Here is a 17830-nt window from a genome sequence, read left to right as displayed (position 1 = left end):
TTCTTCTAGGTTCTAGAAGTTGTGATCCAATCGTAGTGTTACGTTACCATCAACAGTGTGAACTGATACATTATCATCAATCATAATTGAATATAATTTAGAAAAAAGTAAATCTGGCCCATAATTACATGTTGTCTTAATCATTATTTTACAGCATGGTAATTAGGAACAGATAATAAAAGTAAATAACTATAAGTAGTGTTACAAAACCATACCAAGATTTTATGGTTTTTCTCTCCCCTTTGTTAGCTTGCCAGTATGCATAAAAGGCGTAAGAATGATAATATTCCCAGGTTCATTTAAAGCTCATATTACACACAACACATGTGCTCATATGTCCATACAAACTCACACATCCAGAGCCACATTAAGGACTAATGGCTCCTTTTGGAAAGCATAGATACAAAGTACGTTGAGTTGGAAAAAGTTGAAATCAAGAGAACTTGGAATTAGATGTGGGAAGTAGTGGAGAAGGAGTAGTCCAAGATGACTGTCAGTTTCCTGCTACTGGAGAGAGGGTGAGTAGTGGTGTCTTAATCAGTATTTTTGGTGAAAATATGGAGTTCTAGGATGAAATATAATGAGTACCATTTTAGACACGTAACTTGAGCTACTGGCAGGACACCCAGATGCAGATGTACAATGGGCAGATCATGAAGTGTCTGGAACTCAAGAAAAGTTAGAACTAGATACAGACTTGGAAGACATCAGCAGGTTTTTAGTAGGTAAAATCCTAAAAATGACATCAGAGAGAGAAGAGAAGAATATGATGAACACTGTCGGTTGTCCACCCAATCACCATCTCCCCATCTTCCTTACTGACAGAACCCTGACTTCATTCAGAAGGAAATATGTCTTGAATTGGCTTAGACCAACTGGACTCAAAGAATGAGTCCAATTGGTCTGAGCCAATCATGGTCATTCTGTCCTCCCATGACTAAGTCACGTTGAGTTAGTCCTGCCTAATGAGATGTCTGCTGGGGGCAATTTCTGGGAAAGATTTTCTACTCTGATAAAAGAGCCATGTAGAAGAAAGTCTTTTTTTTCTTCCTTCCTTCCTGCATGAGACATGTTCTATGAGGATGTAGAGCTTGGAACTGTGCTAACCAACTTGCACTTGGGAAGACACAGCCACACGCTGAGGATGGCAGAATGGAAGGAGAAATAGAGTCAGCATCTCTGATGACATTGTTGCACTAAGAATCTACTTACTGCCAGACTTTAAGACCACAAGAAACATTATTGCAATTTTATTCTTTTTATTTTTGGCCGCGTCGGGTCTTCGTTGCTGTGCGCGGGCTTTCTCTAGTTGTGGCGAGTAGGGGCTACTCTTCGTTATGGTGCGCGGGTTTCTCATTGCAGTGGCTTCTCTTGTTGCAGAGCATAGGCTCTAGGCATGGGGGCTTCAGTAGTTGTGGCGCACAGGCTTAGTTGTTCCAGGGCATGCGGGATCTTCCCAGACCAGGGCTCGAACCCATGTCCCCTGCACTGGCAGGCAGATTCTTGACCACTGCACCACCAGGGAAGTCCCATTATTGTGATTTTAAATCATTTACATTTGGTTTGCTATTACTTACCGCCAAACTCAGCCTAATTGAGCACCACAGGATACAGACACAGATACAGAGGACTGCAGAAAAACAGAGAGAAAAGGAAAAAACCTGTTCTCTTGTTTGTTTCACACTGTTCTTTCTAGTTGCCATTACTTTCCTAGGTTTTCTGTACCCCAAGTCTGGCTAGGGTAATACTAGGTATCAATATTTTAAGAAATAGAGAAATACAAAACACTGAGCAAGCAATACTAATTCAAGAAATCTTAAAAAGCATAATAGCTGCTCAGTCTTTAACAGTGAAATACTGAATCATTCTAGAAATGGCCTCAATTATTTGTAATGAGATGGATAGACCTAGAGTCTGTCATACAGAGTGAAGTAAGTCAGAAAGAAAAAGACAAATACCGTATGCTAACACATATATATGGAATTTAAGGGAAAAAAATGTCATGAAGAACCTAGGGATAAGACAGGAATAGAGGCGCAGACCTACTGGAGAACGGACTTGAGGATATGGGGAGGGGGAAGGGTGAGTTTTGACAGGGCGAGAGAGAGTCATGGACATATACACACTAACAAACGTAGTAAGGTAGATAGCTGGGGGGAAGCAGCCGCAAGGCACAGGGATATTAGCTCGGGGCTTTGGGACAGCCTGGAGGGGTGGGATGGGGAGAGTGGGAGGGAGGGAGACGCAAGAGGGAAGACACATGGGAGCATATGTATATGTATAGCTGATTCACTTTGTTATAAAGCAGAAACTAACACACCATTGTAAAGCAATTATACCCCAATAAAGATGTTAAAAAAAAAGAAAGAAATGGCCTCAAGTATTATTCTAACAGGGTCAGCTATGCATATCCCCTACTCCCTACTCCCCAGCTGCATAAACAGTGAGAGGGTCAACATGATGAGCTTCAACAATCCTAGCACTGAACTTGTTGGAGTCTATTTCTTTAATATGGTCTTATACATCAGTCTCCAAATTGATGGGTGTAGAGCCACATCACCTGTAGGTCCAAGGTATGGAAGGAAAAGGGAAAGGATATTTCCCTAACCCTCCCCCCAATTAAATCATCCCTCTGATGCTTACATACACCTACACTTGAACTTTTGGGGGATGATGGAAATAGTTGGGATAACAGTAAGTACCGTGTTGGATGTAAAATATGCTTGTGTATCTATACCTATTCCTTGATTGTGTGGTGGTTTCATGACCATATACATTTGTCAAAATTGTCCTCTTGAGTCTTGGCCAATGTTGGCTGGTCAATATCTCTCATAAAACTTGTTACCCAGAAATTGGTATACTATTCAGGATATGGCCAGCCCAGCACAGCTTAGAGTGGGACCTTGTCCTTTCAATTTTAGACACCATGCTGTTTTTAGAAAGTGACATTAGCTTTTTGAAAGCAAGTGACATTGTTGATTCATATAGGGTTTGTAGGCAACAAAGACCTATAGGTTCTCATCCTAAATTCAAAACTTTAAATATATCCCTGTTCAGTTTTAATCTTTATTTGGCCCCAGATCTTTCTAGATTGTTCCAGATTCTGATTTTTTTTTATACACTGACTCTTCCTCTTAGTTTTGTGACATCTGTAATTTGGTGAGCATGTTTTCATTTTGTACATAGTATATCATAGAGTATAAAAAATAGGTTACAAACATTTTTGCAAGAGTGCCTGAACTACAGTGACCAAGGGGACAGTGGTACGAGCTGAAGCTGTAAAAGTAGGCAAAGGCTAGGCCCTGCAGGAGTTGTAGGACTTTAGCCTCAGAGCAATGGGAAGCCATTCAAGCCACAAGATGGATACTTTGCTAGATGCGTTGAGAATTGTTAAACCTATTTAGCCTTTTTTCCATATTTTGTGTCCTACAAAATAGTTCTTCAAATATCCAAAGAATTTAGAAAAGGGTGCAGAGTCAGCCCACGTTGCTCCAGAGAACAAGGACCAATGGGCAAGAGGCTTATTTGAGCTCTTTTATTTTCTTTAATTTTCATAATAATCAGCAGTTGTCTAAAAACAGGACAGGTGAAGCAGCTCCCTGACCCAAGCAGTATTCCTGCAAAGATGCAATGCACACATGGGATCTGTAGAATACTCTAGCACTGGGTGGTGGACAAGATGACTTCTCATTCTGCAACCCATTCGATCACTAAGATTCTATAAAGACCAAGAGAACTCCTTTCACTTTTCTGAAACTGTACATGAGCCGCTTTCTTACTCATTAACCAAAAATGTTCTGCCCAGCTGCTAGATTTAACCATTAGGCAAGGATTCATGGCACTAGACAAAGAGTCCAAGTTTTTCACTTAAATAATGATCAGTTGTCCTATTTTAAACATATTTGTATACTACTAGTGTGTCAAAATATATAAATCCAGAAACCCCAGCATGGCTCCCTCCTGAACGCCCTGTTTGGAAACAAAGAGGAGAGCTGCCCCAATGGCTTCATGCCCAGCTGAGCACCCAAATGGTGAAGCAAACCTGGCAAAAATGGGCCCACACACAGCTCCACCTCTCTATCCACCACCTCTCTGGCACCTAGGGAAGTGGAACCCTAACACATAGAGTGCCAAAAGCATTTCCCAAATGCTTTTGGGAAATGAAACTGTGGACTAGACAAACTGGGGAAATTTTTGAAAGAAAAGTTTTAGGACAGAAATAAAAGGAATGAGGTGTGTCTAGGGACTCAGGGGGTCTGGACCTGCCCCCATTGTCCCCTCCTTGGTTAGGCATACACCCAGCTGATAAGGTCTAATCAAAAATATACATCAAAAAGGAGCCATCCCAAAAACAGTATGGCGGTTCCTCAAAAAATTAAAAATAGAGTTACTGTATAATCCAGTAATACCATTTCAAGTTATATACCCAAAGAATTGAAAGCAGAGGCTCAAACAGATAATTGTACATTATTCACCATAGCCAAAAGGTAGAAGTAACCCAAATGTCCGTGACAGATGAATGCATGAACAAAATGTAGTATATACATACAATGGAACATTATTCAGCCTTAGAAAGGAAGGAAATTCTGTCATATGCTACAACATGGATGAACCTTGAGGACTTAATGCTAAGTGAAGTAAGTCAGTCACAAAAAGGCAAATACTGTGTGATTCCTCTTAAATGAGGTTCCCAGAGTAGTCAAAATCATAGACAGAAAGCAGAACGGTGGTTGCCAGGGCCTGGGGGGAGAAGGCAACAGGGAGTTAGTGTTTAATGGGTATAGAGTTTCTGTTTAGGAGGATGCGAAAGCTCGGGAGACAGATGATGGTGTTGACCTGAAATAGACTGCCAGATCGTTTCCCAGCAGAGATGGGTTTATTCAGGGTCAGCAGAGAATTGCAATTTGGGATCTGCAACCATGACGAGCCACACTGAAGTCGAGGGAAGGAAAATGCTTTTACAGGGGGGGAAACGGAAGTTGGGAGAGCTGTAATAAACAAAGAGTCCCTGACTTTTCATTGGCGAGTCCTTGCCAGGAAGCAGGAGTCTTTCTTCTTATGACTGGGCTCCCTGTGGTCGCAGAATATGAGAACTCCGCCTTCTGATCTCCCTACTCTATCTGAGGTACCTGTTTGATATTTTACAATGGTGATGATTGTACAGCATTGTAAATGTACATAATGACACTGAACTGTACACTTAAAAACGGCTTAAATGGTAAACTTTGTTTTGTGTATCTTAGCACACTGAAAAACATAAAAGGAGACAGGCTGCAGTACTAAAAACTAAGATCCTTTAGCTTCAGAGACCCATAACAAGTGGAGATGTACACTCATGTGGAGTCGCCAAATTCATCATTTTGGTTTTATCTTATTTTTATGTGAACCTTAGCATCTAAGGGGGCTGGGGAGGCGTTATCTATGGGGCCCGGGGGCTCCTCCATCGCCCATCCCCGCCGCCTTCAGCGTTAAGTGACAGCACAACGGCGCAGAAACCGCATCCTTAAAAGGGGGGCTTCTCCCACCCAACCAGCCGCCCTCAGTGCCTACTGCCCGTTCAACTGTACGTTCTTCCAATCAAAGGGCCCCCTGGGTGATTTGACTGGCAGAGCCAACCACAACGCGTCTATTTCCTTTTGTCCCGCCCTCCCCTGCTTCCGACTGGCGGGTTTCAAACCAACGGGAGCCAATGAGAGTGGGCGCACGCCCGACGCGCCTGCTTTGACTGCAGGCGCGGCCTTTTGAAGAAGAACTGTAGCTGGGGAGTCATGGTGCTGCCGGGGCCCTCCGCCGCCGCGGGTGAGTATGACTTCCAGCCGCTGTGTCTTACGGGCGGGGACGAAGGGAGGCCCCCGAGTGAGTCCTTTAGGCGGAAGTGGCCGGTCCGCTCGCCTGCCTGCCTGCCTCTGCCTCCCCGTCGGCGTTTCCGGTCCAGGGGGCGCTGACCCGAGCCCAGGCCCTAGGCCCCGGTGAGAAGTCGGGGCCGGGGGTCGGGGAGGGTGTGCGCGGGGCCATGTGCCTCTCAGGCATCTTCCCAGTGACTCCCGCAGCCGCTCTGCAGAAAGCTGTCATTGTCACCTCGTTTGGGTAAAGAACCTGAGGCCCCTTGCCCGGGGTGGCACAGTCAGTAGGAAGCTAGGCGCTCCTGCGGCCCATATTTGGCTCCAGGCGGAGCCCGGGTGTGGCCCTCGGGGCAGCGCCGGCCGCCCGAGTTGTGACAGCTGTCAAGGAGGGTCTCACCCCGACGCGGAGCTCATCTCCTCGCAAGCCCGCGCGCCCTGGTGCAAGCTGATGGGTTAAAAGTGCGCGGAGGCTGAAGGGCTCCCCGACGTCTTAGATGTGCCTGGAGCCCTTTGCTGACTTTCAGCCTACTCCTACTAATCAGGTGCCTGCCACCTGCTCCAAAATGCGTATAGTGTTTTGTTGGTTCCGGTAATAATGCATGTTGACTGTTCTAGGCACTTTACACAACAGCCTTTCAAGATGGGCATTTCTGCCCCATTTTAAAGGCTCAGCAGCAGCAAGGTTTGGTAACTTGCTAGAAGTCACAGAGCTGGGATTCCAGCCCCGTCTCTCAGTCTCCAACAGTCCTCTTGACACAGCTGTCTCCTAGGGAGGCATCAGAGCCAGATATCAAAATACACGGCATAAATACACTACCACGTGGAAAATAGATAGCTCCTGCTCTGTGATGGCCTAGTTGGGTGGGATTGGGGGGGGGGCGGCCCAAGAGGGAGGGGATGTGTGTATGCGAATGACTGATTCAGAAGTTAACACAACATTGTAAGGCAATTATACTCCAAAAACGAAAAACCAAAAAACCCCAAAAAACACAGGGCAACTCAGTTTAAATGAGGTTGAGTTGTTTTGCACCCCTATAGCTTTTTTTTTTTTTTTAAACCATTACTGAATTTTAGCCTTTTCCAACCACCCAGTCCCCTCACTCAGTCTCTGCCTCTGGACTCCCATAGTTCTTTCTTTGACCCTATTTTATGGCACTTAGATTTTGCCTTATATTGTAATTATTATTGTGTTTATTTTATCTCCACTACTAGATTGAAACTTCTTGAAGATGGAAATACTGACTTTTCATTCCCTCACAGATGCCTTGCTTAGAAAGTCACCATATGGATAGATGTTTGCCATGAACCCCCTAACCTGGCCTATTTTGTCCTTAGTACCAAAGGAAACCGTGTAAAGGTTTGGGGTCAAAAGTCATCATTCCTGTTAGAAGGGATTAATAAAACAAGGCCCGGGCTTGCCAGCTTAGGTGGGCCAGTAACAGAATCTCTTCAAGCAAAGTTTGATGTGTTGGAGCTGAGAACAGTGGCTGTGAGCAAGGGCTTTGGGTTTGGATAAACCTGGTTTCAAATCCTGGCTTAGCCACATGTTATCTGGGCGTATCGTTTATCCTCTTTAAATTTCGGACTGTAAAATACTTCATAGGACTGCAGTGGAGATGAAAGGAAGTGTGTGTGACGAGCTTTGTACGTGGCATATAAATGATATTGTTGATGTTCGCGTTAACCTGGAGGCACATTTGTCGGGCTAGGGACTTTATAGCTTTATGGTCCAAAGCCAGAATCATTACAGAAAGGTGTCATCTTTTAGAATAGAAATGAACTGGTTAGAATCTCACACGTTTGTTTGCTCGCCTGTTTTGCAGAAGAGCGGCAGAGAAAGCTCCAGGAGTACCTAGCAGCGAAGGGAAAACTGAAGTGCCAAAACACCAAGTGAGTTTGTCTCCCACGGTTATGCAAGTTTGCCCTGGTTGCTAATAGCAACTTAAAGCCTTTTCAAAACATAGCCCTTTTGTTTGCAGTCTACTCAGACTTGCCTCGGGATCCTATGATTATTCAAAAAGGGCATTTCCAGGCAAGCCACGACAAAAATGTTGGCAAAGATGTAAGCATTACTACTGTGACAGTCTCCAAAGGCGGGAGAGGAGGGTCTACAATATCCCCTGCAATGCTGCAAGCTTTTCCTGTCCCTACTGCGTTTCCTGCGAGAGTGATTCTGGTGAAGGCAATGTTTGGCCGAGGAGTTGAGTGACCCTGGTTCTGGTGCTTCTCTCTAAAGCAGGAGAGCCGGTTCAATCCATCCTCCATAAGCTGCATGCCCACATCCTCCAGCCTGACAGTGCTCTTTGGTCTTCCTCTTAGCACTTACTCTTGAGGTAAACAGAACATGACTGCTTCACTTCGATCTTTTGTCAACATCTTGTCATCTAAATGGTGTTATCTCACTTGCCTTAGCATTGATATGTTTTCCTACCCAACATGTTGCTAAATTTTTATTTGAAAACCAATTTTTACAAAGTTAGCTTTCACCCCTTGTTTTAGTTTCTTTTTACTTTGGGTTTTTGCTCGACTCTAATTCATGTAGTCAACATATATTTATTTAATACCTATAATGTATCGGTCACTCTTGCTTCTGAAGGTATGCGCTCCCTGCCTTCCCAGGACTTACATACATCCAAGATGGGAGAAACAAGCATCAAGTCACGATCAAAGTCCCTGTTATGATTTATGATCTGTGTCAGTTTATGATCTGTGAAGACTGAGTCTACATTCTCTGTTTTTCTCTTTTTGTTGCATTTTATCTCTCGCTAGCTAGATTTCATATGTGCCTCAGTATTTTTTATTTATATCACTTTCCCCACCTGAAAATTCACTGTGTGAAGATACTTAAAAAACAAGCAAGTTTTTTTCTTACTGATAGTTGATTTAATATAAATGAATTTATTTACAAAACAGAAACAGATTCACAGTCATAGAAAACAAGCAAGCTTTTTAAAGAAGCATTTAATTATCTTATTTGGCATTGAATCTCTAGTGCCTGGCACATTGCAGTGTTCCCGTAATGACGTTCCAATGAGTAAGACTATGCAGATATGAAGAAAACACATATTTCATTAATACTGTTAGAATGTTATGTTTATGCATAGGACATCTATGAAAGGATCACAGAAAAAAACGGGCAACAGTGCTTGTGGTCGCAGAGGAGTAGAATAATAGGACTGAGGAAGGGATGATAAGGAGACTTTCTATCAATCATAATTTTTGAATTTTTTTTTACCATATATGGAAATTCTAATGCTTTAAAATTCTAACCGTAAAAATTTTTAATCACTGTACTGTTAATCGCTGTACTTCCCAAGCCTTGCTGATTCTTCTGTACCAAGAATTAATCTTATTTCATCTTTTATAGGCCTTATCTAAAAGCCAAGAATAATTGCCCGAATCCACCACCTTCTAAATCCGTAAGTAGAAATTAGTCTTTTAAAAAATATTCGTTTTGGATGATTAGCAATAAAAATAACAAACATGTTAACAACCTAAAGAACATGCTTTTCAAAGGTATTTACATAAATATAAGAACAGTTTGGTTTAGTAAGCAATAGTATCATTTTTTGAAAAGTACAACATACTATAGTTCAGTTTATTAACCAAAAAAAATCTTTAAGTGCACTTTTGTCCTCTTAACGTTTATTGAATACTCACTATGTGTCTGGAACTTTTCTGACTTGCATTAACTCCTTGAGTCCTTACAACCTTATGAGGCAGGACTATTAGTAGCCCATTTTACAGATGAGGGAACTGAGTCACAGAAGGGTTAAGTTCCCAAGGTCACGTAGTTATTAATTTCTTAATAGGTTGATAGGCTGAGAGCCCATGGTCTTAACTACTTTGGTATGCTGCCATGAAGTTAAATAGCTCAGTAGTCATTAAAAGAGAACATCTGTATTGGATCTTCCACGGTACTTAACGAACCTGTGCTTCCCAGTCAGTTCGGTTCAGCTAGACTGTGGATGGAATGATAAGAAGATCCTAACATACTTAAGGTTTTAAAATGGGAGAAATTATCCTCCTGAAAATGGCACAAATTGTTCATCTGCAATAAATAATCAATAAAAATCCCAACTTTAATTTTTAAAACCATAGTTTTATCTAAGTTCAAGTGTAATTGAAATAATGTTGCCCAAAGTGTGACACTGGTGCCAGTTTTCATAAGTTTTAATGATTTGTTCATTAAATGTACACAGACACACACACATATACATATACATATATACCTATATGCATAGGCATGTATATATCATATATAGATTATATATGTTATGTGTACACGTGACATCATTAGACACTGTGGAGGATAGAAAATGCAGAGAAAGCAAACGTGGTGCATGATGATGTGAACAGTTGAGAATTACTGGGCTAGACTTTTTTTTTTTATATTTATTTTTTATTTATTTATTTTTGGCTGTGTTGGGCCTTCATTGCTGCGCAGGCTTTCTCTAGTTGCGGAGAACGGGGGTTACTCTTCGTTGTAGTGCGTGGACTTCTCATTGTGGTGGCTTCTCTTGTTGCAGAGCACGGGCTCTAGGCGCGCAGGCTTCAGTAGTTGTGTCATGTGGGCTCAGTAGTTGTAGCTCATGGGCTCTAGAGCACAGGCTCAGTAGTTGTGGCGCACAGACTTAGTTGCTCTGCGGCATGTGGGATCTTCCCGGACCAGGGAATGAAGCCGTGTCCCCTGCATTGGCAGGTGAATTCTTCACCACTGCACCACCAGGGAAGCCCCTGGGTTAGACTTCTGCTTTAGGAAGATTGAACTGGTATAGCATGCAAGGCTTAAAAACTCTGTTGGAAGGGGCCCTCATTAAGAGCTCCCAGAAGGTTCGCTCGAAGCTGACAATACTGATTTCAGTAAATCATCTCTTAAATGAGGTGATACCTACCATTTACGGTAGATATCACAGTAGTGAAGATAAAAATGAAGTGGGGAAGGCAATTATGGAACTTGGGAGAAACTCAACGTACTAGGCAAATAACTCATCATTACAATTGTATAAGGCTTCGCAATTTATAAAACATTTTTTATATATAACCATAAGAGTTAACATTTGAGTACTTATTATTATCCAGATACTGGATGAGACACCTTACATACAATATCTCAATTAATATTCAAAACAACGCTATAAGCAGGGTGGTCATATGATTTAATGTCCAGAGACCTTTGAGAGTAAAAGGAAGTGCTATTAATATGTTGGGCCAACAGGCATAAATCAAAACTATCTTGCAAAAGCCGGGACTTTATAGCACCTTCCCTAGATTATAGATATTATTATTATTCTTCCCATTTTACAAATGAGAGGACTGAGGCTCAAGGAGATTGGCCACATTTATACAGCCAGTAAGGACCTGAACAAAGCTTTTCTGGCATACTCTTAGTGTAGTTACCATGCCTCACTTTCTGAAATTAACAGCCTCACCATAACTGTTTCAGGTTTCATTCTGGCACACAAAGGAACACACAAAAGAAGTTTTTCATTTTCTGTTCCTATCAGGAGTTTTAACATATTTGAAAAGATTCCTTGGAGCCATCCTCTTGGATTTATTGAGAAACAGTAATGTATAATAGTTAAGAAACTGCCTTGGTCCAAATCCGGACTCCTTTGTTTTCTAGCTCAGGGACCTTGGGCAAGTTATTTAACTTCATCTGTGAGATGGGAATAATAGGAGGTTTCTCATAGAGTTGTTTGAAAGGATTGAGTTAATGCAGATTGAAGTACATTTACAAGTGTCTGCATATTGGGATATATGTTCCTCTGGAGGTGCATAAAGCATCTCCAGCAGGTACACATTTTAACAGAACCAATTTCCACATCTTCAGCTTCCGTATGTGCTTTTGCCCAAAATTGATTTGTCGTCGAATGTGCTTCAGTTTCTCCTTTCCCACCTCCCTTGACACTCCCTTGTCATCCTTCTTCCACTTTTCAGTTCTTTCTCTGCTTGTTTTGCCCAGGGATGAAATATGTACCTCCAAAGTACAAAATCAAGGGACAATTTGAAATAATGGTGGTGATGTTCAGAAAGACTTTTGCAGTTCAAGCAGCTTCCAGTTCTTTGCATTCAACATTGTCATGTGGAAGAACATTAAAAATAATTTTTTGCTGAGAGATCACTGCATGACTTTTAGCATATGCCTCTGGATGAGTTCAAAGAATTGACTGTAATTGCTGTAACAAAACATCTTCTATTCCCATCTACTTGATAATGTGAACAAATTTTCTGTGTTTTTATTTAAAAAGCCAAAGGAATAAAACTGAAGACCTCAGTCTCATTCTAGCAACAAATAATATAATGTCTTCCAGTGAATACATGAACTAATTGTGGGGGGAAGCTCCAGCCATCTCACTAAGAGATATTTCCATTTCTTTATGAAAAAGTATTTTACTCTTTATGTTTAATAATTATTGATCAAAATTGGTAACATTTATCTTCTTTTGCTGAATTATTTATAGTTATGGTAAATACAGATTAAGGTAAATTTATAGACATATATTTGTTGAGAAGTATGATAGGGTAATGGATTATAAACTTCCAAGCACAAACATCTAGTATAAAAATTTTGTGGTGAACTGAAATGAGAACAGACCAGGAGAAAAAAGAAAGGTATTATATTTTCAGTTGTTAAAGAAGAGTATGTTTCTATAGTTTTTAAATGGATTATAGTGGGTACCAAATTTCATTTCATCTTGAAATGTCAATATTGACAGTGTGCCTGAAATTACATATTTGCATCTATTTAAACTAACGATGAAAAATGTTAGCTATTAACTTTTAAAAGTATAGGAAGGCACAGAGTTTGTGAAAATTATTTTGGGAGTATATGAACAAAAATGCTTGAAAACCACCAATCGGATGAGCTCTACAATCCCTCCCAGCCCTATTACAGCCCTCATGTCTTCGTATCATAATTTTCTGTTAGCACTCCTTAGGGGCATGTGTCATCTTCTGTCATCTTTGTATCCCCTTGCAGTCTAGCACAGTGCCTAGTACAGATGCAGTAAATCTCTCCTGATTTAAACCCTAGTCATATCCTCTGTGAATTTTCTCCCTTCTCTGGCTTCATATGTACAGAATGAAGTGACCAAATTCAGTTTGTGTCACTTGTTCCTTCTTGTACATTCTGTCTTTGGTTTTTTTTGTTGTTGTTTTTTTTAATCAGATCTATCTGACGTGAGTTGTTTGAGGCCAGGAGTCAGAGACTGAAGTTCTATCCCCAACCCTGCCTCTTAACACCCTGCCTGACCTTGGGCAGCTCACGTTCCCTCTCAGATGAAGGGGCTCAATTTAATGATCTCCAAAATCCCTTCCAGCTCGAATGGTGTGTATTTGCCTATTGATTGCAGGCTATTCTGCTAGCCTAATGACTCTTCTAAGCCTAGTTTTTCTCTTAATGAAGTACTTGAAACTAACTGCATGACCAGTTCTACCACTTACAGTAAGTTAGCAAGGCCAGGCTGATCTAAAATAAAGATATAAAAACTGTACAAGAGAGAAAATATTTGCAAATCTTATATGTGATAAAGATCTAGTACCCAGGATAAATAAAGCACTCTTACAACTCAACAATAAAAAGACAGCCCAATTTCTAAATGGACAAAGGATCTGAATAGAAATTTCTCCAAAGAAAGTATACAAATGGGAAATAAGGACGTGAAAAGATGCTCAACATTAGGGAAATGCAAATAAAAATCACAGTGAGATACCACTTCACACCCACTAGGATGGTTATAATCAAAAAGACAGATAATATGTGTTGGGGAGGATATGGAGAAATTAGAAGCCTTATGCATTACTGGTGGGAATGTAAAATGGTGCAGTACCTTTGAAAAATAGTTTGACAGTTCCTCAGAAGTTAATCATAGAGCTACCATATGACCCAGCCATTCCACTCCTAGATATATACCCAAGAGAGTTGAAAACAGATATACACACACACAAACACACAAAACTTATAGCAAATATATTCATAGCAACATTATTCATAATAGCCAGAAGGTGGAAATGACCCAGATGTCCATCAATTGAATAGATAACCAAAATGTGATATAGCCATAAAATGGAATATTTATTCAGCCATAAAAAGTAGTGACGTGCCTGTGTGGGGACAAGGAATATATGGGAAGTCTCTGTACTTCCACTCAATTTTGCTTTGAACTAAAACTGCTCTGAAAATGAAGTGGGTTTGTTTAGGGTTTTTTGTTTTTTTTGTTTTTTTGTTTTTTTGGGGTTTTTTGCGGTACGCAGGCCTCTCACTGTTGTGGCCTCTCCCGTTGCGGAGCACAGGCTCCGGACGCGCAGGCTCAGCAGCCATGGCTCACGGGCCCAGCCGCTCCACAGCATGTGGAATCTTCCCAGACCGGGGCATGAACCCGTGTCCCCTGCATCGGCAGGCGGACTCTCAACCACTGTGCCACCAGGGAAGCCCTAAAGTTTATTATTTAAAAAATAGAGTAATGAAGTGCTGATACATGCCACAACACAGGTGAATCTCAAAAACATTATGCTAAGTGGAAGAGGCCAGATTCGAAAGGCCACATATTATATGATTCCATTTATATGGAATGTCCAGAATAGGCAAATTTATAGAGACAGAAAATAGATTACTGGTTGCCCAGATCCGTGGGGAGGAGGAAATGGGGAGTGACTTCTAACAAATGTGGGATTTCTTTCTGCAGTGATGAAAATGTTCTGGAATTAGTGGCGATGGTTGTACAGTCTTGTGAATATACTAAAACCCACTGAATTGTACGCTTTAAAATGGTGAATGGGGTACAAATTATATGTCGATTTTTTTTTTAATATACAAAAAAGAACGAGTAAGGAATAGCACATAATTAGAAAGTTTATACCAACATCCCTGCCTCTTCAGTAAGCAGTAATGAGCAATAATGGGGAGAGCCGAGGTTGATGTAAATGTTGGGGCTCAAGGAGTAACCCAGCTGTGGCCGCGTGAGCACACCGTCTGTCTCTCTGCCTCCCGCCCCCAGCGCTCCCCTAGAGTACCCATGAGCAACAGTGCACATGCCCAGGCCATCCTAGGGTGGCCATCTCTTCGCCCTTAAGGACAAGTGGTTCTAGTTACAGATGTCCTTTACATGTTCACAAAGCTTACATAGTAATTATTCATCGTATTTTCAAACCAAAAATAGAGAACAGTAACTCTAGCACTGCCATATCTCCCTGGATAGTCTACAAATCTCTGCCAAATTCTCCTTTCTGAGTAACTGCGTTCAATGCAGACGCTCCAGAATCCACAGTGGCCTGTCCCTGTTATTTACCATATTAATTCTAAACACCCCTCCCTAGTTTTAAAAGTTCTCTGCAACCTAGTCCTACCTTTCTTATCCAAAATTAAATCACATGACTGAAATATTTACTTGTTAATAATGTACAATCTAACCTTAAAACCCTTTCCTGACTTCACAACTATGACTGACTTTCTGCTGAGATGTTAGGTACTTATTCAGAACTGTTCCAGAGTATCTCAGGACTCCCAGCATATCCATACCACTGATCTCCAGGATGAGACAAAGTTTCTTGAGTGACACTCTGACCTTTACAAAGGCAGTGTTGTTTTAAGAAAATTAGTGTAGCAATACAAAGTACTAGGAGGAACTTGGGAGGTACCCAACATAAGTCTATTATGTATGTATCTTTCCAGAGTCCCTAGAATGACACTTCACTTGGATATAATGGGCATTCAGCAAGTACTTGTTTGATGGAGCCAAATTTATTTTTTTAAACAGCAATTTTTATGTGTTCACTGCATCTCTGCTGAATTCTACCAAGCTAAAAGATTCAAATGTATTTCTAATAGGAACTCCAGTTATAAAAATCATCTATTAGCGAGTCTTTTATTTTCTCAGGATTCAATTCTCTTAAATGAAATTATAAACAAAATAACTAGTTTTTTTATTTTAAAAACAGTGGAGTGTTGTTATGAGTTTACTTTTTTTATATCTTTCTCTGTCTTTTTAGACTATTAGACCTAAAAAGGATGTTACCAACCATGTTGCTTTGCCTGTCAAAGCTACAAGACCCATCAGCATTAAACATCAGTCCAGACCTGCCAGTATCACAGGGTCCCAGAGGCCAAAGTTGGAGCCACCAAAACTTCTGGGCAAAAAAAGGCTCACTTCAGAATGTGTTTCTTCTAACCCAAACCGTAAGCCTTCCGGAAGTAGTCAACAACACCATGAATTTGGATCATCCACTACTGGAGAACTGTCAAGAAAAACCATGGGGTCACTTAATATACAGGAATTGAAAACTAAAAAGCAGCAGGTAACACAACAAGGAACTGCTAAATGTACAGACTCTGTGGACAATACCCATGTTGAAAATGAATCCTTGGGTAGCTGTCTAAAAGAGATGAATAAAGAGAACTTGCCCCAAATCTTACCAGACTCTGAGAGGAAGCCAAATCCTGAATTAGACACCGTAAGTAAGCCAAAAACTAATCAAACCAAGAGCAGTGTGGCTCCTACTAAAGAAGTCTTGGGCAAAAGGTCAGTGAACAGTACTGTTCTGAAAGACAGAGTTAATAAACAATTTCTTGAAGAAACACAAATCAGGATTCCACCAGAGAAGTCTCAGCAACTCTCTAGAGGAACAGATCTTGCAAGACCAGGGGGAAAACCCCCAAAAACAGTTTCCTCTCACTTTGTCCAGACACTTAACAGGACTCAAGCATCAAAGAAAACAGTGGTTAAGGACATAAAGAATATAAAGGTTAATAGGGGTAAGTATGAAAGACCAAATGAAACTAAGTTACAGTCATGCACTGTTACTGAACAGAAAGTAAAACATAGCAAACCCAGCACATACCCCAAAGTGCTTCAAAGAGGATGTAACAACAGACATCCAAACACAAAGCAAGATCATAAACCCACGCAAGCTTGTTGTAGACGTCGGACATCATATGTACTGCAAAAATCAAAAGCCATAAGCCAAAGGCCTAATTTGACAGTTGGCAGCTTTAACTCAGTCATTCCAAGCACCCCTAGCATAAGAGCAAATGGAGCCAAAGGGAATAAATGCAACAACAGCTGTCAACAAAAAGCACAGACTCTGGACTCCAAGTTGAAAAGGGCTCTTCCCCAGAACTGTTTTCTAAACAAGACAGCTCCCAGAACTCAAGCTGGTGGCACAACCGTAAATGGAAGAGGACTCCCGAATGGGACCCAAACTAATCCAAATAAGAAGACCACAGCAGAGGATCGAAGGTACTTTATTTTAATTCCAAAATTTTGCAAAGTAAGATGACTAGGCAAATTGACCATCAGGAGTGCTAAAGTCAGGAGATGGGTCATAAATAATGGCTCCTGAGTAATTTTTAGCTGTAACTCTGAAAAAAAGACAAAGCAAATATGAAGACTTGATAGAGCTGGGTGGTACATACATGTGTTCAAATTGTTCTGTGTAATTTTATGTATGCTTGAAATAATTTATTTTTTAAAAAAGAAATTGAAACAGAATAGTTGAATAAGAAGTAGAGGTTGCAGAGGTAGACCAGTCATGCAAGAAGTGCCCTGCAGGGACTGAACAGCAACAGAAGAGGCAGGGTAGGAGGAGCCAGAGTAGTGAACTTACACCGCTAGGAAGTGCGGAAATGGTAGTCCCTTGTCAAGCCAACTAATGTGAAATCCGAAAAGTTATCAGAGAAGAAGGAGCAGGAAACTTCTATGAGTCTGAGCAGGCCAAGTTTTGGAAAGTACGCTAAGGCAGAGAGAAGTAATCAGTTCACATACAGAGTTCAGATGTTAGAAGTCAGGATCTCAGGCTACTGGGAGTTAACATTAACACGTGTGATGCTTGAAACTGAGCCAAAGGATTTCATACACTTTCTGAACAGGACCAGACATATTCTGATGATGTGGTGAACCCCCCAGGAGAAGCACCTCTGTACACTTGATTGGAGTAGAAAATAAGGAGATTCCTGGCAAGGGCAAAAGGAACATGTAAAATTAGATGGT

General features: G+C 41.1%; 1 protein-coding gene across 1 annotated transcript in view; it reads left to right on the top strand.

The window, feature by feature from the left end:
- Positions 1 to 5768: 5768 nt before the first annotated feature.
- The window catches only part of CKAP2L (cytoskeleton associated protein 2 like), a 29474-nt gene continuing 17412 nt past the window's right edge, over positions 5769 to 17830 (top strand). The window contains exons 1-4 of the mRNA XM_065891435.1: positions 5769 to 5799; positions 7667 to 7733; positions 9211 to 9262; positions 15834 to 17080. Of these exons, the coding sequence (XP_065747507.1) occupies positions 5769 to 5799; positions 7667 to 7733; positions 9211 to 9262; positions 15834 to 17080 (1397 nt within the window). The remainder of the gene's footprint in view (positions 5800 to 7666; positions 7734 to 9210; positions 9263 to 15833; positions 17081 to 17830) is intronic.

This window comes from Phocoena phocoena, chromosome 14 (assembly GCF_963924675.1).
Source record: "Phocoena phocoena chromosome 14, mPhoPho1.1, whole genome shotgun sequence".
Classification (NCBI taxonomy): Eukaryota; Metazoa; Chordata; class Mammalia; order Artiodactyla; family Phocoenidae; genus Phocoena; species Phocoena phocoena.
Note: the sequence above shows the minus strand (reverse complement) of the source record. Positions and strands in the feature narration are given on the sequence as shown.